The 20,533-nt window shown below is 58.5% G+C and overlaps 1 protein-coding gene across 1 annotated transcript in view; it reads left to right on the top strand.

Annotated features, from left to right (window-relative positions):
* Window positions 1-1,674: 1,674 nt before the first annotated feature.
* Window positions 1,675-20,533, top strand: part of LOC309450826 (proto-oncogene vav-like) — a 24,174-nt gene continuing 5,315 nt past the window's right edge. Inside the window, 20 exon segments of the mRNA XM_082076444.1 lie at window positions 1,675-1,890; window positions 3,189-3,305; window positions 3,391-3,449; window positions 3,869-3,934; window positions 4,307-4,415; window positions 4,507-4,593; window positions 5,684-5,752; window positions 7,001-7,116; window positions 9,116-9,212; window positions 9,863-9,958; window positions 10,706-10,774; window positions 11,524-11,610; window positions 12,554-12,639; window positions 13,397-13,529; window positions 14,442-14,551; window positions 14,657-14,758; window positions 16,773-16,869; window positions 16,871-16,919; window positions 20,170-20,239; window positions 20,241-20,304. Coding sequence (XP_081932570.1) covers window positions 1,687-1,890; window positions 3,189-3,305; window positions 3,391-3,449; window positions 3,869-3,934; window positions 4,307-4,415; window positions 4,507-4,593; window positions 5,684-5,752; window positions 7,001-7,116; window positions 9,116-9,212; window positions 9,863-9,958; window positions 10,706-10,774; window positions 11,524-11,610; window positions 12,554-12,639; window positions 13,397-13,529; window positions 14,442-14,551; window positions 14,657-14,758; window positions 16,773-16,869; window positions 16,871-16,919; window positions 20,170-20,239; window positions 20,241-20,304 — 1,887 coding nt within the window. The 5' untranslated portion in view covers window positions 1,675-1,686.

The following is a 20,533-nucleotide window of genomic DNA, read 5'->3' as shown; positions in this document are numbered from 1 at the left end:
TCCCCCCTGGGGCCCCCAACAAGCCCCGAACGCCTGGGTCCCCACAACTCCCGGACGCCTGGGTCCACCCATGGGCCCCTCATTCCCCCACAAGCCGTGACCACATTGGGGCCCCCCGGGGAGCGGCGGCTCCTCCCCGGCTGCGGGAGGGACCCCGGCATCCGGCCGCTGCCTCGGGGCTCCCATTGGCCCCCGTGGGCGCAGGCGCAGAAGCACCAGCACCATCACCTTCCGGCTCCGGTTCCTCAACAGGGCCACCAAGGCCTCATCTCCAGCGGTTCCTCCTTAATCGTGGTGGGTTTTGGGGGGGAAGGACCCCCCAGCTGTGGGACCCTCCCCAGAAGTGGTTGAAGACTCGTCCCCATTGGTTCCTTAACAGAAGTGGCTCCACCTGGACCTCATCTCCATCGACTGCTTGGAGAACATCCCACCAAGGCCTCATCTCTATTGGTTCCTCTTCAATCGTGGTGGGTTTTGGGGGGGAAGGACCCCCCGGATGTGGGACCCTCCCCAGAAGTGATTGAAGATCCATCTCCATTGATTCCTCAGAAGAAATCATCCCACCTGGACCTCATCTCCATCAGCTCCCTAGAGAACACCCCACGAGGTCTCATCTCTGTTGGTTTCATCCTCCAAGTGGTCCCACCTGGACCCAACTCCAGCAGGTACGTGGACAACGTCCCACCAGGGCCGCATCTCTATTGGTTCCTCACCAGACATGGTAGTTTTGGGGGGAAGGACCCCCCAGTTGGAGGACCCTACCCAGAAGTGATTGAAGACCCATCTCCTTTGGCTACTTGGACACCATCCCACCAAGACCCATCTCCATTGGCTACTTGGACACCATCCCACTAAGATCCATCTCCATCACCTCCAGGGTGGTCCCACCAAGCCCCATTTCCATTGGCTCCATCCTAGAGTGGTCCCACCTGGACCCATCTCCATTGGCTTCTTCCTGAACCCCATCCCACCAGGACCCATCTCTATTGGCTATTTGGACACCATCCCACCAAGACCCATCTCCATTGGCTACTGGGACCCCATCCCACCAAGACCCATCTCCATTGGCTACTGGGACCCCATCCCACCAAGACCCATCTCCATTGGCTACTGGGACCCCATCCCACCAAGACCCATCTCCATTGGCTTCTTCCTGGACCCCATCCCACCAAGATCTATTTCCATTGGCTCCTCCCCAGACTCCATCCCACCAGGACTCATCTCCATTGGCTTCTTCCTGGACCCCATCCCACCAAGATCTATTTCCATTGGCTCCTCCCCAGACTTCATCCCACCAGGACTCATCTCCATTGGCTTCTTCCTAGAGTGGTCCCACCAAGACCCATCTCCATTGGCTTCTTCCTAGAGTGGTCCCACCAGGACCCATCTCCATTGGCTTCTTCCTAGAGTGCTGCCACCAAGACCCATCTCCATTGGCTTCTTCCTAGAGTGGTCCCACCAAGACCCATCTCCATTGGCTTCTTCCTAGAGTGGTCCCACCAAGACCCATCTCCATTAGCTCCTTCCCAGAGTGGTCACACCAGGCCCTACCTCCACCAACTTCTTCTAGGTGGTCCCACCAAGCTCCATCTCCATTGGCTCCGTCCTAGGGTGGTCCCACCAAGCCCCATCCCCATTGGCCGCTGCCCAGACCCCAGCGCACGTCCCGCCGGAGCGGCGGGCGCCATGGAGGCGTGGCGGCAGTGCGCGCGGTGGCTGGTGGCCGCGCGGGTGCTCCCGGCCGCTCACCGCGCCAGCGGCCCCGAGGGCCACGTGTGGGACCTGGCGCAGGCGCTGCGGGACGGGGTCCTGCTGTGTCACCTCCTCAACGCCCTCCTGCCCCACGCCGTGTCCCCGCACGACATCTGTCCCCGCCCGCAGATGTCACAGGTGAGACCCGGCCTGGGGGATGGGGACAATATGGGGACAACGGGGGGATGGGGACTGTGGTGGGAATGGGAGTGATGGTGACAAGAGGGTCGATGGTGACAATGGGGATAATGGTGGTGATGGGGGTGACAAGAGGGTCAATGGTGACAATGACAGATGGTGGGAATGGGGGTGACAATGGTGACAAGAGGGTCAATGGTGACAAGGACAGATGGTGGGAATGGGGGTGACAATGGTGACAAGAGGGTCAATGGTGACAAGAGTGTCAATGGTGACAATGACAGATGGTGGGAATGAGGGTGACAATGGTGACAAGAGGTCAATGGTGACAATAACAGATGGTGGGAATGGGGGTGACAAGGGTGACAAGAGGGTCAATGGTGACAAGGACAGATGGTGGGAATGGGGGTGACAATGGTGACAAGAGGGTTGATGGTGACAATGGGGATAATGGTAGTGATGAGGGTGACAAGAGGGTCAATGGTGACAATGACAGATGGTGGGAATGGGGGTGACAACGGTGACAAGAGGGTTGATGGTGACAATGGTAGATGTTGGCAATGGTGACAAGAGGGTCAGTGGTGGCAATGGGGATAATGGTGGTGATGGGCGTGACAATGGTGACAAGAGGGTCAATGGTGACAAGGACAGATGGTGGGAATGGTGACAAGATTGTCAATGGTGACAAGGACAGATGGTGGGAATGGCAGTGACAAGGGTGACAAGAGGGTTGATGGTGACAATGACAGATGGTGGCAATGGTGACAAGAGGGTCAATGGTGGCGATGGGGGTGACAATGGTGACAAGAGGGTCAATGGTGACAAGATTGTCGATGGTGACAATTACAGATGGTGGCAATGGCGGTGACAATGGTGACAAGAGGGTTGATGGTGACAACGACAGATGGTGATGGGGGTGACAAAGGTGACAAGAGGGTTGATGGTGACAATGACAGATGGTGGTGATGGGGGTAACAATGGTGACAAGAGGGTTGATGGTGACAATGGTGACAAGAGGGTCAATGGTGACGATGGGGGTGACAAGAGGGTTGATGGTGACAATAACAGAGATGCCACCAATGGTGGTGACAATTATGGGATGACGGTGACAAAGACAGAGATGCCACCAACAGCGGTGATGATGATGGGATGACGGTGACAATGACAGAGATGCCACCAGTGGTGATGACGATGGGATGACGGTGCCGATGGCCATGACGGTGCCAAGGGGGGCGCCGATGGGGGTCAGGGTGACACGGTGGTGACACGGGGGTGACACGGTGACGGTGCCACCGCAGTTCCTGTGCCTGAGGAACATCCGCACCTTCCTGAGCGCCTGCACCGACAAGTTGGGGCTGCCCAAGCACCGGCTCTTCGGGGCCTTCGACCTCTTCGACGTCCAGGACTTCGGCAAGGTGGGGACCCAGGCGTCCGGGGGGGACCCAGGCGTCCGGGAGGGACCCAGGTGTCCGACTCTCGATGTCCCCTGTGTGTCCCCAGGTCATTGACACCCTGTCGACCATCTCCTGGACGCCCATCGCTCAGAGCAAAGGCCTCACGTGAGTGGAGGGGACCCAGGCGTCCGGGACTCAAGGGACCCAGGCGTCCGGGGCTCAAGGGACCCAGGCGTCCAGGGTCAAGGGACCCAGGCATCCGGGACCCTTTCCTGAGGGACCCAGGCATCCGAGCTTTGAGGGACCCAGGCGTATGGGCCTCGAGGGACCCAGGCGTCCGGGGCTCGAGGGACCCAGGTGTCCGGGCCTTGAAGGACCCAGGCGTCCAGGACCCCTTCCTGAGGGACCCAGGCATCCGAGCTTTGAGGGACCCAGGTGTCCGGGGCTTGAGGGACCCAGGTGTCCGGGGCTCAAGGGACCCAGGGGTCCAGGGCTCAAGGGACCCAGGCATCCAGGGCCTTGAGGGACCCAGGCGTCCGGGGCCCAAGGGACCCAGGCGTCCGGGTTGTGTCCCCCCTACCCAGGCCCTTCCCCACTGAGGACTGCATTGGGGACGATGACATCTACAGCGGCCTGTCCGACCTCATCGAGTGAGTGGGACATTCTGGTCCATACTGGTCCATACTGGTCCATACTGGGAACAGCTTAAGTGTCTCTAGGGGGGCTTGAGGGGGATACTGGGCCATACTGGGGGCAGCTTAAGGGGCTCTAGAGGGGCTTGTGGGCCATACGGGTCCATACTGGTTCATACTGGGGATAGGTTGGGGGACTCCAGGGGGCATTTGAGGGGGATACTGGTCCATACTGGTCCATACTGGGGATAGGTTGGGGGGCTCTATGGGGCCTCATGGGGCACACTGGTCCATACTGGTCCATACTGGGGATAGGTTGGGGGGCTCTATGGGGGCTCGCGGGGCACACTGGTCCATACTGGGCCATACTGGTCCATACTGGGAACGCAGCGACACGGCCGAGGAGGATGATGAGCTGTACGACTGCGTGGAGGCCGAAGGGGACGACGGGGATGACATCTACGAGGACCTGATGCGATCGGAGCCACCGACGGCCACCGTGGGTGTCACCTCCCCTTCCCGGACGCCTGGGTCCGCTTCCCGGATGCCTGGGTCCCTCTCCCGGACGCCTGGGTCCCCTGTATTTGCAGAAGGAGCTGGATCGGCGGCTTTGCTGCCTCCAGGAGCTGCGGCAGACGGAGGAGAAGTACACACAGACCCTGGAGAGCATCTGCCAGGTGGGGACATTGGGGACAATGGGGACATTGGGGACAATGGGGATGTTGGGGACATTGGGGACAATGGGGATGTTGGGGACAATGGGGACGTTGCGGACATGGAGACACTGGGGACAGTGGGACATGGAGATGTGGGGGACATTGAGGATGTTGGGGACAATGGGGACATGGGGGACAATGGGGACATTGGGGACAATGGGGACATGGGGGATAACGGGGATGTTTGGGATGTTGGGGACAATGGGGACACTGGGGACATGGGGATGTTGGGGACAATGGGGACGTTGCAGACATGGAGACACTGGGGACAGTGGGACATGGAGATGTGGGGGATATTGAGGATGTTGGGGACAATGGGGACATGGGGGACAATGGGGACATGGGGGATAATGGGGATGTTTGGGGTGTTGGGGACAACGGGGACACTGGGGACATGGGGATGTTGGGGACAATGGGGACATTGTGGACATGGAGACACTGGGGACAGTGGGACATGGAGATGTGGGGGACATTGAGGATGTTGGGGACAATGGGGACATGGGGGACAATGGGTACATTGGGGACAATGAGGACATGGGGGATAATGGGGATGTTTGGGATGTTGGGGACACTGGGGACACGGGGATGTTGGGGACAATGGGGACATTGGGGACATGGAGGGACAAGGGGGGACATTGAGGACATTGGGGTAGCTGGGGACACTGAGGACATGGGGACATTGGGGACATTGGGACATGGAGGATGTTGGGGGACATTGGGAACACGGGGACATGGGGACATTGGGGTGACATTGGGGACATGGGGGATGTTGGGGACGTTGGGGACGTGGGGAGACATTGGAGACATGGGGACATCAAGGAAATAAAGGGACACTGGGGGACATTAGGAACACGGGGGACATTGGGGATGATGGGGACAATGGGGATGTTGGGGACAATGGGGTTGTTTGGGACATGGGGGACATGGGGGGACATGGGGACATTGTGGATATTGGGGATACTGGGGACATGGGGACACGGGGCTATTGGGGACATGGCCCCGGGCTCCCTGGTGCCCATCCCAGTGCTCCCAGTAAGTCCCAGTTCCCCAGCACTTCCTGCGGCCGCTGCGGCACTTCCTGCCGCCCCAGGACCTGGAGAGCGTGTTCATCAACACCGAGGTGACCCCGGCACACCAGTCACACCAGTAACCCCCCCAGTAACCCCTCCCAGTGCTCCCAGTAACACCAGTAACCCTCCCAGTAAGTCCCAGTTCCTCCAGCACTTCCTGCTGACCCAGGACCTGGAGAGCATGTTCATCAACACCAAGGTGACCCCAGCACACCAGTGACCTTCCCAGTGCTCCCAGTAACACCAGTAACCCCTCCCAGTGCTCCCAGTAACCCTCCCGGTGCTCCCAGTACTGACCAGTGACCCCCCAGTGCTCCCAGTAACCCCTCTCAGTGCTCCCAGTACCAACCAGTGACCCCCCAGTGCTCACAGTAACCCCGACCAGTCACACCAGTGACCTCCCAGTACTGACCAGTAACACCCAGTAACCCTCCCAGTGCTCCCAGTAACATCCCAGTAACATCCCAATGCTCCCAGTAACATCCCAGTAACATCTCAGTGCTTCCAGTAACATCTCAATGCTCCCAGTAACATCCCAGTAACATCCCAGTGCTCCCAGTAACATCCCAGTAACATCCCAGTAACATCCCAATGCTCCCAGTAACATCCCAGTAACATCCCAGTGCTCCCAGTAACATCCCAGTAACATCCCAGTAACATCCCAGTGCTCCCAGTAACATCCCAATGCTCCCAGTAACATACCAGTAACATCCCAGTGCTCCCAGTAACATCCCAATGCTCCCAGTAACATCCCGGTAACATCCCAGTGCTCCCAGTAACATACCAGTAACATCCCAGTAACATCCCAATGCTCCCAGTAACATACCAGTAACATCCCAGTGCTCCCAGTAACATCCCAATGCTCCCAGTAACATCCCAGTAACATCCCAGTGCTCCCAGTAACATCCCAATGCTCCCAGTAACATCCCAGTAACATCCCAGTGCTCCCAGTAACATCCCAATGCTCCCAGTAACATCCCAGTAACATCCCAGTAACATCCCAATGCTCCCAGTAACATCCCAATGCTCCCAGTAACATCCCAGTAACATCCCAGTAACATCCCAGTGCTCCCAGTAACATCCCAATGCTCCCAGTAACATCCCAGTAACATCCCAGTGCTCCCAGTAACATCCCAATGCTCCCAGTAACATCCCAGTAACATCCCAGTGCTCCCAGTAACATCCCAATGCTCCCAGTAACATCCCAGTAACATCCCAGTGCTCCCAGTAACCCTTCCCAGTCCTCCCAGTAACATCCCAGTGCTCCCAGTGACTCTTTTTTGGGGTGTCCCCCCCAGGAGCTGCTGCAGCTGCACCAGCAATTCCTGGGGGAGCTGCGGGGGATACTGGGAGCAACTGGGAGCACTGGGGGGGCCCGCGGGCTGCCCCCCCTGTTCCTGACCTACAAGAAGAGGTACTGGGGGAACTGGGAGGAACTGGGAGGAACTGGGGAGGGGTTACTGGGAGCACTGGGGGGAACTGGGGAGACTGGGATGTACTGGGAGGAACTGGGAGGAACTGGGAGGAACCGGGGGGCGAGTTACTGGGAGCACTGGGGGGAACTGGGGAGACCGGGATGTACTGGGGGGAACTGGGAGGAACTGGGGGCACTGGGAGAGGCCCATTTTATGGCCTATTGTTTGGGGTCTATTTTGGGGTCCATTTGGGGCTATTTCAGGGCTGATTTTTGGGTCCAATTCTCTCCATTTTGGGCCCAACTTCAGGGCCATTTCACATCCAACTTCAAGCCCATTTTGGGGACAATTCTGTCCATTTCAGGTCCAATTTTGGATCCATTTTGGGTCCAATTTTGGATCCTTTTTGGGTCTGTTACCAGCTCCAATCCCAACCATTTTGGGCCCAATTTTGGGTCCATTTGTGTCTATTCCAGGACTGACTTTTGGGCCCAATTCTCTCCATTTTGGGCCCAACTTCAGGTCCAACTTCAGGTCCATTTTGGGGACAATTCTGTCCATTTCAGGTCCAATTTTGGATCCATTTTGGGTCCAATTTTTGGATCCATTTTGGGCCTGATACCAGCTCCAATCCCAACCATTTTGGGCCCAATTTTGGGTCCATTTTGGGGTCAATTTGGGGCTATTTCATGGCTGATTTTTGGGCCAAATTCTCTCCATTTTGGGCCCAAGTTCAGGCCCATTTTGGGGGCAATTCTGTCCATTTCAGGTCCAATTCTGGATCCATTTTGTGTTCTTTTCTCTCCATTTTGGGCCTGTTTCCAACCCCAACCATTTTGTGCCCAACTTTGGGTCCATTTGTGTCTATTCCAGGGCTGATTTTTGGGTCCAATTCTCTCCATTTTGGGCCCAACTTCAGGTCCAACTTCAGGTCCATTTTGGGGGCAATTCTGTCCATTTCAGGTCCAATTCTGGATCCATTTTGGGTCCATTTCTCTCCATTTTGGGCCTGTTTCCAACCCCAACCATTTTGTGCCCAATTTTGGGTCCATTTGTGTCTATTCCAGGACTGACTTTTGGGCCCAATTCTCTCCATTTTGGGCCCAACTTCAGGTCCAACTTCAGGTCCATTTTGGGGGCAATTCTGTCCATTTCAGGTCCAATTTTGGATCCATTTTGGGTCCAATTTTGGATCCTTTTTGGGTCTGTTACCAGGTTTAATCCCAAACATTTTGGGCCCAATTTTGGGTCCATTTTGGGGTCAATTTGGGGCTATTTCATGGCTGATTTTTGGGCCAAATTCTCTCCATTTTGGGCCCAAGTTCAGGCCCATTTTGGGGGCAATTCTGTCCATTTCAGGTCCAATTCTGGATCCATTTTGTGTTCTTTTCTCTCCATTTTGGGCCTGTTTCCAACCCCAACCATTTTGTGCCCAATTTGGGGTCCATTTGTGTCTATTCCAGGACTGACTTTTGGGTCCAATTCTCTCCATTTTGGGCCCAACTTCAGGTCCAACTTCAGGTCCATTTTGGGGACAATTCTGTCCATTTCAGGTCCAATTTTGGATCCATTTTGGGTCCAATTTTGGATCCTTTTTGGGTCTGTTACCAGGTTTAATCCCAAACATTTTGGGCCCAATTTTGGGTCCATTTTGGGATCAATTTGAGTCTATTTCATGGCTGATTTTTGGGCCAAATTCTCTCCATTTTGGGCCCAACTTCAGGCCCATTTTGGGGGCAATTCTGTCCATTTCAGGTCCAATTCTGGATCCATTTTGGGTCCAATTTTTGAATCCATTTTGGGCCTGTTACCAACTCCAACCCCAACCATTTTGTGCCCAATTTTGGGTCCATTTGTGTCTATTCCAGGGCTGATTTTTGGGCCCAATTCTCTCCATTTTGGGCCCAACTTCAGGGCCGTTTCAGGTCCAACCTCAAGGGCATTTTGAGTTCAATTTGGCCACGTTTTGGGTGGATTTGGGGTGTTTTTTGCCCACAGGTTCCTGCTCTATGGCCGCTACTGTAGCCAAGTGGAGTCGGCCGCCCGGCGCCTGGACCAGTTGGCCACCAACACCGACCTGCGCATGAAGCTGCGGGTGCGCCCGGACGCCTGGGTCCCTTCCATGGGACCCCCCCAAACCCCCCTTGAACCCCCAAATCTCCCATTAACCCCCAAATCCCCCCCCCCAAAAGCTCCCCATGAAACTGCGGGTGCACTCGGACACCTGGGTCCCTTCCATGGGAACCCCACCCCCCCAACCTCTGTGACCCCCTTGACCCTACATGACCCCCCATGACCCCTTGACCCCGTGACAACCCTTGACCCTGTGACCCCATGACACCTGTGACCCCTTGACCCCTGTGACCCCACATGATCCCCATGCCCCCCCTTGACCCCTGTGACCCCCGTGACCCCCCCTTGACCCCTGTGACCCTCCTGATCCCTGTGACCCCCATGACCCCCATGACCCCACATGACCCCTTTGACCCCACATGACCCTTGTGACCCCTGTGACCCCACATGACCTCCCTTGACCCCCTGTGACCCCCATGACCCCTGTGATCTCCCATGACCCCTGTGACCCCACATGACCCTTGTGACAACCTTGACCCCACATGACCCCTATGACTCCCTTGACCCTTGTGACCCCCCTTGACCCCTGTGACCCTGGTGACCCCTGTGACCCCCATGACCCCCTTGACCCCCTTGACCCCCTGTGACCCCTGTGACCCCCCGTGACCCCAGGAGTGCTCCCAACGAGCCAACAACGGGCGCTTCTCCCTGCGGGATCTGCTGATGGTGCCGATGCAGCGAGTGCTCAAGTACCACCTGCTGCTGCAGGTCTGGCCCCGGGGCACGCCTGGGTCCCCTGGGGCATGCCTGGGTCCCTTGGGGAGGAAGGGGCATGCCTGGGTCCTCTGGGGCATGCCTGGGTCCCTTGGGGCAGAAGGGGCATGCCTGGGTCCTCTGGGGAGGGAGGGGGATGCCTGGGTCCCTTGGGGCATGACTGGGTCCCTTGGAGAATGAGGGGCATGCCTGGGTCCCCTGTGTTCTCTGGGTCACGCCTGGGTTCCTTGTGGAGGAAGGGGCACGCCTGGGTCCTATGGGGCATGCCTGGGTCCCTTGGGACATGTCTGGGTCCCTTGGGGAGGAAGGGGTATGCCTGGGTCCTCTGGGGCATGCCTGGGTCCCTTGGGGAGGAAGGGGCATGCCTGGGTCCCTTGGGGATGTGGGGGCATGCCTGGGTCCCTTGGGAATGTGGGGACACACTTGGGTCCCTTGAGGCATGCCTGGGTCCCTCAGGGATTTGAGGGAATGCCTGGGTCCCTTTGGGAAGAAAAGGGATACCTGGGTCCTCTGGGGCATGCCTGGGTCCTCTAGGTCCTCAGGGGAATGCCTGGGTCCCTTGGGGCACACCTGGGTCCCTCTGGGCACGCCTGGGTCCCTCAGGGATGTGTGGGCACGCCTGGGTCCCTTGGGGCACACCTGGGTCCCACTGTGGGGTGGTTCTACCCATTGTCCCTCGGCGGGGGAGGGGGGGCCCGGACGCCTGGGTCCCTGCCGTGACCTCTGACCTCTGACCCCCAGGAGCTGGTGAAGTTGACCCCGGAGCCAACGGAGCGGGAGAACCTGCGGGGGGCGCTGGACGCCATGAGGGTGGATTTGGGGGGTCCTGGGTGGTTTTGGGGGGTCCTGGGGGGGGTCTTGGGGAAGTTTGGGGGGTCTTGGGGGTTCTGGGGGGGGTTTGGGGGATCCTGGAGGTAGTTGGGGGGATCTGGGGGGGGGTCCTGGGGGATTTTGGGGGGTCCAGGGGGGGATCCTGGGGGCATCTTGGGGAAGTTTGGGGGGTTTTGGGGGGTCCTGGAGACACCTTGGGGGGGTCTTAGGGGGTTCTGAGGAGTTTTGGGGGGGACCCAGGGGCATATTGGGGGGTCCTGGGGGATATTGGGGGAGCTTTAGGGGGTCCCAGAGGGTCCTGAGGGGTCTTGGGGAGGTTTGGGGGTGTCTTAGGGGGTTCTGATGGGTTTTGGGGGGGGTCTTGGGAGATTTTGGGGGGTTCCAGGGGGGTCTTGGGAGTCCTGGGGTTACTTGGGGGGTGTTGGGGGGGTCCTGGGGGATTTTGGGGGATCCTGGTGGGTTTTGGGGGTCCTGGGGTATCTTAGGGGGTCCTGATGGGTTTTGGGGGGTCTCAGGGGGATCTTGGGGTGTCTGGGGGGTCCTGGGGCTTTGGGGGGTCCCTGGGGAGGTTTGGGGGAGTCCTGGGGGTTTTGGGGTGTCCTGGGGTGTCTGGGGAATGTAGGGTGTCGGGGGGGGGGGGGGTTGAGGCGTCCTGGTGTTTTTTGGGGTGTCCTGGGGGGTCCCTGGGGGTGTTGTTTTTTGGGGGGGGGTCTGACTGTGCCCCCCAGGATTTGGCTCAATGTGTGAACGAGGTGAAACGGGACAACGAGACCCTCAAACAGCTGACGAGCGTCCAGCTGTGTCTGCACAACATGGTGGGGACCCCGAAACCCCCCGGGACCCCAAAACCCCCCCGCGGGACCCCCCAAACACCCCGAGATCCCCCAAAGCCCCCCAAAGCCCCTGGGACCCCCCAAAACTGCCTCTGCACCCCCAAACTGCCCCAGTGTCCAGCTCTGTCTGCACAACATGGTGGGGACCCCGAAACCCCCTGGGATCCCCCTTATGTCCCTGTGTCCCCTCCATGTCCCTCACGTCCCCCGTGTCCCCTGTGTCCCCCCGTGTCCCCATGTCCGCCCGTGTCCCCATGTCCCCATATCCCCCATGTCCCCCCATATCCCCATGTCCCCATGTCCCCCCATATCCCCATGTCTCCATGTCCCCATATCCCCATATCCCCACGTCCCCATGTCCCCCCATGTCCCCATGTCCATGTGTCCCATATCCCCATGTCCCCATGTCCCCTCATGTCCCCATATCCCCCATGTCCCCATATCCCCCATGTGCCCATAACCCCATGTCCCCCCATGTCCCCCATGTCCCCCCATGTCCCCCCATGTCCCTCATATCCCCATGTCCCCATATCCACATGGTCCCCCATATCCCCATGTCCCCCCATGTCCCCTCATGTCCCCATGTTCCCCCTGTCCCCCATGTCCCCCTGTCCCCATGTCCCCATGTCCATGTGTCCCATATCCCCACGTCCCCATGTCCCCCCATGTCCCCCATGTCCCCCATATCCCCATGTCCCCATGATGTCCCCTCATGTCCCCATGTTCCCCATGTTCCTTCTGTCCCCCATGTCCCCCCATGTCCCCATATCCCCATGTACCCCCATATCCCCCTGTCCCCATGTCGCCCCATGTGCCCCCATTGTCCCCATGTCCCCCCATGACCCCATGTAGCCCCATATCTCCCTGTCCCCATGTCACCCCATGTCCTCCCAATGTCCCCATATCCCCCCATGTCCCCGTGCAGCCGCAGTCCCTGGCTCAGTTCGGTCGCCCCAAAATCGACGGGGAGCTGAAGGTCTCCAGCACCGAGAGGCGCTCCAAGGTGGACAGGTGGGACGGGGACATGGGGACACCGCGGGGAGACCCATGGGGACATGGGGACATCACAGGGAGACCCATAGGGACAACCACAAGAACATGGGAATACCCATGGGGACAACCACAGGGACATGGGGACATCATGGGGAGACCCATGGGGACACCACAAGAACATGGGGACACCACAAGAACATGGGAACACCACAGGGACATCCGCAGGGACATGGGGACACCACAGGGAGACCCATAGGGACATGGGGACACCATGGAGACAACACAAAGAGAATGGGGACACCACAAGAACATGGGGACACCACAGGGAGACCCATAGGGACATGGGGACACCCAAGGAGACTCCATGGGGACACCAAAGGAACAAAGGGACACCACAGGGAGACCCACGGGGACATGGGGACACCATGGAGACACCACAAGGAGAATGGGGACACCACCAGAACCTGAGGACACCCTTGGGGACACCCAAGGGGACACCACAGGAACATGGGGACACCATGGAGAGACCCATGGGGACACCACAAGAACATGGGGATGCCCAAGGAGACACCGTGGGGACACCACAGGGAGATGGGGACACCCAAGGGGACACCATGGGGACACCACAAGAACCTGGGGACACCACAGGGACACCCACAGGGCCAGACAGATGGGAACACAAGGACACCTTGGGGACACCCTGAGGCACTTGGTGGCCCCGGGGACACCCCGAGGTGTTTGGTGGCCACGGTGTCACCTGCGTCCGTGTCCCCAGGTACGGGTTCCTCCTGGACAAGGCCCTGATCATCTGCAAGCGCCGTGGGGACAACTATGAGGCCAAGGACGTGGTGGACCTGCAGAGCCACCAGCTGCGCGACGGTGGCGTCGGGCCCCGTGACGGCAAGAAGGTATCATGGGGAACGGGTGGTGGCCCAAAGGACAGGTCTGGTGGCCCAACAGCCAGGTCTGGTTGGCACAAAGTCTTCAGTGGCCCAAGTGTCCACATCTGGCAGCCCAAGTATCCAAGTCCTTGGTGGCCCAAGTGTCCACATCTGGTGGCCCAAGTAGCCAAGTCCTTGGTGGCCCAAGTGTCCACATCTGGTGGCCCCAAGTATCTAAGTCCTTGATGGCCCCAAGTGTCCAGGTCTGGTGGCCCAAGTATCCAAGTCCTTGGTGGCCCAAGTGTCCACATCTGGTGGCCCCAAGTATCTAAGTCCTTGATGGCCCCAAGTGTCCAGGTCTGGTGGCCCAAGTGTCCAAGTCCTTGGTGGCCCAAGTGTCCACATCTGGTGGCCCAAGTAGCCAAGTCCTTGGTGGCCCAAGTATCCACATCTGGTGGCCCAAGTAGCCAAGTCCTTTGTGGCCCAAGTGTCCACATGTGGTGGCCCCAAGTATCCAAGTCCTTGGTGGCCCAAGTGTCCAGATCTGGTGGCCCAGGTGTCCACATTTGGTGGACCTCAACATCCAGGACCCTGGTGACCCAAGTGTCCAAGTCCTTGGTTGCCCAAGTGTCTACATCTGGCACCCCAAAGGTCCAGGTCTGGTGGGACCAAGTGTCCATGTCCTTGGTGGCCCCAAGTGTCCAGGTCTGGTGGCCCAGGTGTCCACGTCCTTGGTGGCCCAAGTGTCCATATCTGGTGGCCCTCAACATCCAGATCCTTGGTGGCTCAAGTGTCCATGTCCTTGGTGGACATGGACAAATCCTGGTGGCCCCAGGTGTCTGGGGGTGGGGAACCCAGGCATCCGGGTGGTGAGGAACCCAGGCGTCCGGGGGTGAGGAACCCAGGCGTCCGGGCGCCGCTGAGCCCCGTTCCCCGCAGTGGAGCCACACGTTCCTGCTCATCGCCACCGCCGGGCTCCAAGGCTACGAGCTCTTCTTCAAGACCCACGAGCTGAAGAAGAAGTGGCTGGAACAGTTCGAGATGGCCCTGTAGGTGCCCAGCACCCATGGGTGGGGGTCCCGTCCTCATTGGTGGCCCTGGGGGAGAGACAATTTGCCCCCCAGCAGCCTCACATCCCCCACGTCTCTTGGTAGCTCCAACATCTTCCCCGAACACGCGTTGGCCGATGGGCACGAGTTCCAGATGTTTTCCTTCGAGGAGACCACGTCCTGCAGGGCCTGCCAGATGTTGTTGAGGTGGGACCCCCAAAATTATGACCCATTCTGGGGGGGACAGGGTGATATGGAGAAGGGGATTTGGGGGGTGGAGGTCAAGGTTGGCCAATGGTTGGGTGGAGTCAAGAGTTGGGTGGGGTCAAGGGTTGGGTGGAGGTCAAAGGTTGGGTGGGGTCAAAAGGGGTCAAGGGTTGGGTGGGGGTCAAGGATTGGGTGGAGTCAAAGGTTGGGTGGAGGTCGATGGTTGGGTGGGGTCAATGGTTGGGTGGGGTCAATGGTTGGGTGGGGTCGATGGTTGGGTAGGGGTCAATGATTGGGCGGGGTCAATGGTTGGATGGGGTCAAGGGTTGAGCGGGGTCAATGGTTGAGTGGGGTCAAGGGTTGGGTGGGGTCAATGGTTGGGTGGGGTCAATGGTTGGGTGGGGTCAATGGTTGGGTGGGGGTCAAGGGTTGGGGGGGGTCAATGGTTGGGTGGGAGTCAATGGTTGGGTGGGAGTCAATGATTGGATGGGGTCAGTGGTTGGGTGGGGGTCAAGGGTTGGGCGGGGTCAAGGGTTGGGTGGGGTCAATGGTTGGGTGGGGTCAATGGTTGGGTGGGGGTCAAGGGTTGGGTGGGGGTCAATGGTTGGGTGGGGGTCAAGGGTTGGGTGGGGTCAATGGTTGGGTGGGGTTGAAGGCTGGGTGGGGGTCAATGATTGGGTGGGGGGGTCAAGGGTTGGGTGGGGTCAATGGTTGGGTGGGGGGGTCAAGGGTTGGGTGGAGGTCGATGGTTGGGTGGGGGTCGATGGTTGGATGGGGTCAATGATTGGGCGGGGTCAATGGTTGGGTGGGGTCAATGGTTGGGTGGGGGGTCAATGGTTGGGCGGGGTCAATGGTTGGGTGGGAGTCAATGGTTGGGTGGGAGTCAACGGTTGGGTGGGGTCAACGGTTGGGTGGGGTCAATGGTTGGGTGGGAGTCAACGGTTGGGTGGGGTCAATGGTTGGATGGGGTCAATGGTTGGGTGGGAGTCAACGGTTGGGTGGGGTCAATGGTTGGGTGGGGTCAATGGTTGGGTGGGGGGTCAATGGTTGGGCGGGGTCAATGGTTGGGTGGGAGTCAATGGTTGGGTGGGGTCAATGGTTGGGTGGGGGGTCAATGGTTGGGCGGGGTCAATGGTTGGGTGGGAGTCAATGGTTGGGTGGGGTCAATGGTTGGGTGGGGGGTCAATGGTTGGGCGGGGTCAATGGTTGGGTGGGGTCAATGGTTGGGTGGGAGTCAACGGTTGGGTGGGGTCAATGGTTGGGTGGGGTCAATGGTTGGGTGGGGGTCAAGGGTTGGGTGGGGGTCAATGGTTGGGTGGGAGTCAATGGTTGGGTGGGGGGTCAATGGTTGGGCGGGGTCAATGGTTGGGTGGGGTCAATGGTTGGGTGGGGGGTCAATGGTTGGGCGGGGTCAATGGTTGGATGGGGTCAAGGGTTGGGTGGGGGTCAAGGGTTGGGTGGGGTCAATGGTTGGGTGGGAGTCAACGGTTGGGTGGGGTCAATGGTTGGGTGGGGTCAATGGTTGGGTGGGGGGTCAATGGTTGGGCGGGGTCAATGGTTGGGTGGGGTCAAGGGTTGGGTGGGAGTCAACGGTTGGGTGGGGTCAATGGTTGGGTGGGGTCAATGGTTGGGTGGGGTCAATGGTTGGGCGGGGTCAATGGTTGGGTGGGGGTCAATGGTTGGGGGGGGTCAATGGTTGGGTGGGGGTCAAGGGTTGGGTGGGGGTCAAGGGTTGGGTGGGGGTCAATGGTTGGGTGGGGTCAATGGTTGGGTGGGGGGTCAATGGTTGGGCGGGGTCAATGGTTGGGTGGGGTCAAAGGTTGGTTGGGGTCTAAGGTTGGGTGGGCGGAGTCCCAGGTGGGCCAAGGCCACCATGGGCCAATCCCGGGCCGGCTCAAACCCAAGGTGGTTGATCCCGGCGGGGCCCAGGCCAATGTGGGGGCTCGAGGCCCGGGATTGGCTGTGGGGGCGCAGGGGCGTCCCCTCGTGCTCACCGTGTCCCCCGTGTCCCCAGGGGCACGTTCTACCAGGGCTATCGCTGCAGCCGCTGCCGCGCCCCCGCGCACAAGGAGTGTCTGGGCAGGATGGGGCCCTGCGGGAAGGGCGGGGCTGGTGAGCGGCATCATGGGACGGGCAGAGAGGGTTGGGGGAGCGGGGCCTTGTGGGAGACAAGATGGCGGACACAGTGCCAGCGATTGTGGGGTACAAGATGGCTGATGTGAGCAGGGTATATTGGGATACAAGATGGCCGACACGGGCAAGGGATTTTGGGGTACAAGATGGTGGATGCAGAGTGGGGTACAAGATGGCCGATGTGAGTATTATGGGATCCAAGATGGCAGACACAGAGCCAGGGATTGTGGGATCCAAGATGGCCGACATGAGCAATATGGGATCCAAGATGGCCGACATGGGCAAGGGATTTTGGGGTACAAGATGGTGGATGCAGAGCCAGGGATTGTGGGATCCAAGATGGCCGACGTGAGCAATATGGGATACAAGATGGCGGACACAGAGCCAGGGATTGTGGGATCCAAGATGGCTGATGTGAGCATTATGGGATACAAGATGGCAGACAGAGAGCCAGGGATTGTGGGATCCAAGATGGCCGACATGAGCAATATGGGATACAAGATGGCCGACATGGGCAAGGGACTTTGGGGTACAAGATGGTGGATGCAGAGCCAGGGATTGTGGGATCCAAGATGGCCGATGTGAGCATTATGGGATACAAGATGGCGGACACAGAGCCAGGGATTGTGGGATCCAAGATGGCCGACATGAGCAATATGGGATCCAAGATGGCGGACACAGAGCCAGGGATTGTGGGATCCAAGATGGCTGATGTGAGCATTATGGGATCCAAGATGGCAGACACAGAGCCAGGGATTGTGGGATCCAAGATGGCCGACATGAGCAATATGGGATCCAAGATGGCGGACACAGAGCCAGGGATTGTGGGATCCAAGATGGCTGACATGAGCATTATGGGATCCAAGATGGCGGACACAGAGCCAGGGATTGTGGGATCCAAGATGGCTGACATGAGCATTATGGGATCCAAGATGGCGGACACAGAGCCAGGGATTGTGGGATCCAAGATGGCTGACATGAGCATTAGGGGACACAAGATGGCGGACACAGAGCCAGGGATTGTGGGATCCAAGATGGCCGACATGAGCATTAGGGGACACAAGATGGCGGACACAGAGCCAGGGATTGTGGGATCCAAGATGGCCGACATGAGCAATATGGGATCCAAGATGGCGGACACAGAGCCAGGGATTGTGGGATCCAAGATGGCTGACATGAGCATTAGGGGATCCAAGATGGCGGACACAGAGCCAGGGATTGTGGGATCCAAGATGGCCGACATGAGCAATATGGGATCCAAGATGGCGGACACAGAGCCAGGGATTGTGGGATCCAAGATGGCTGACATGAGCATTAGGGGATACAAGATGGCTGACATGAGCAGGGCATTTTGGATACAAGATGGCTGATGTGAACACGGGATTGTGGGGTACAAGATGGCTGACATGGCACAGTGCATTGTGGGATACAATATGGCGGACATAGAGCCAGGGATTGTGGGATATAAGATGGCTGATGTGAGCATTATTGGGATACAAGATGGCGGATATGGTGCAGGGGATTGTGGGATGCAAGATGGCGGAAATAGAGCCAGGGATTGTGGGATCCAAGATGGCCGACAGGAGCATTAGAGGATCCAAGATGGCCGCCATGAGCAGGGGATTGTGGGATCCAAGATGGCCACCATGAGCATTAGGGGATCCAAGATGGCCGCCACGAGCAGGGGATTGTGGGATACAAGATGGCCGACCTGAGCATTGGGGATCCAAGATGGCCGCCATGAGCAGGGATTGTGGGATCCAAGATGGCCGACAAAGCGCAGTGCACTGTGGGACCCAAGATGGCTGATGGGTGTTAATGAGTGTTAATGAGTGTTAATTAGCGCTAATTACCCCAGTAATGAGTGTTTCCTCTTCTCCACAGACCCCGGAACCCGGAAGGTACCGGCGGGAACTGGGAAAATGGGGCAAAATGGGTGAAAATGGGGCAAAATGGGTAAAAAAGGGGCAAAATGGGCGGGAAATGGGTCAAAATGGGCGGGAACGGGTCAAAATGGGCGGGAAAAGGGTCAAAATGGGCGGGAACGGGTCAAAATGGGCGGGAAATGGGTCAAAATGGGTGGGAAATGGGTCAAAATGGGTGGGAACGGGTCAAAATGGGCGGGAACGGGTCAAAATGGGCGGGAAATGGGTCGAAATGGGCGGGAAATGGGTCAAAATGGGCGGGAACTGGTCAAAATGGGTGGGAATGGGTCAAAATAGGGGGAAATGGGTCAAAATGGGCGGGAAGTGGTCAAAATGGGTGGGAAATGGGTCAAAATGGGCGGGAACGGGTCAAAATGGGCGGGATCGGGTCAAAATGGGCGGGAACGGGTCAAAATGGGCGGGAAATGGGTCGAAATGGGCGGGAATAGGTCAAAATGGGTGGGAAATGGGTCAAAATGGGCGGGAATGAGTCAAAATAGGGGGAAATGGGTCAAAATGGGCGGGAAGTGCTCAAAAGGGGTGGGAAATGGGTCAAAATAGGGGGAAATGGGTCAAAATGGGCGGGAACTGGTCAAAATGGGCGGGAACGGGTCAAAAGGGGTGGGAATGAGTCAAAATAGGGGGAAATGGGTCAAAATAGGGGAAATGGGTCAAAATGGGCAGGAACTGGTCAAAATGGTTGGGAAATGGGTCAAAATGGTTGGGAATGGGTCAAAATGGGTGGGAATGGGTCAAAATGGGGGGAAACGGCTCAAAATGGGTGGGAATGGGTCAAAATGGGCGGGAACTGGTCAAAATGGTTGGGAAATGGGTCAAAATGGACGGGAATGAGTCAAAATAGGGGGAAATGGGTCAAAATGGGTGGGAACTGGTCAAAATGGGTGGGAATGGGTCAAAATGGGGGGAAATGGCTCAAAATGGGCAGGAATGGGTGAAAATGGGCAGGAATGGGTCAAAATAGGGGGAAATGGCTCCAAATGAGGAAAAATGGGTCAAAATGGGGGAAAAGGGTCAAAATGGGCAGAAATGGGTCAAAATGGGTGGAAATGGGTCCCGACTGGGTCTCGTTGTCCCCAGAACAAGTGGCCGCGGCCGCAGCCCGAGCCGGGACACCTGGGTGAGGACACGGCCCGGACGCCTGGGTCCCCCGGACGCCTGGGTCCTCGTGTGAGGGGCAAAGGGGAGGGTTCACACCCGGACGCCTGGGTCCCCATATTGGGGGTGGTCCACACCCGGACACCTGGGTCCACATCCGGACACCTGGGTCCTCATGCTGGGGGTGGTCCACACCCGGACGCCTGGGTCCCTCCCCATGGACTGTCCCCCCTGCAGGGCTCCCCAAGATGGAGGCCACGCAGCCATATGGGGGTGTCCCCCCCCGCCGGGGTCCCTGGGGACCCCCTGCGCCTCAGCCCCGGGGACGTCCTGGAGGTGACGGTGGCCGAGGCCGAGCAGCTCTGGTGGCAGGTGGGGACAGAGCGCCATGTCCCCCCATGTCCCCCCCATGTCCCCTCATGTCCCCCCATGTCCCCCCATGTCCCCCGTGTCCCCTCATGTCCCCCCATGTTCCCCCAATGTCCCCTGATGTTCTCGTGTCACCCTAGTGACCCCAATGTCCCTCCTAAGTCCCCAAGTGTCCCCCCATCCCCAGGTCCCCTGATGTCCCCCCCACGTCCCCTTGTGTCCCCATGTCACC

Source organism: Streptopelia decaocto (genome assembly GCF_964273445.1).
Source record: "Streptopelia decaocto genome assembly, contig: SUPER_29_unloc_1, whole genome shotgun sequence".
In the NCBI taxonomy this organism is placed as follows: Eukaryota; Metazoa; Chordata; class Aves; order Columbiformes; family Columbidae; genus Streptopelia; species Streptopelia decaocto.
This window is presented reverse-complemented; position numbering and strand designations above follow the sequence as displayed.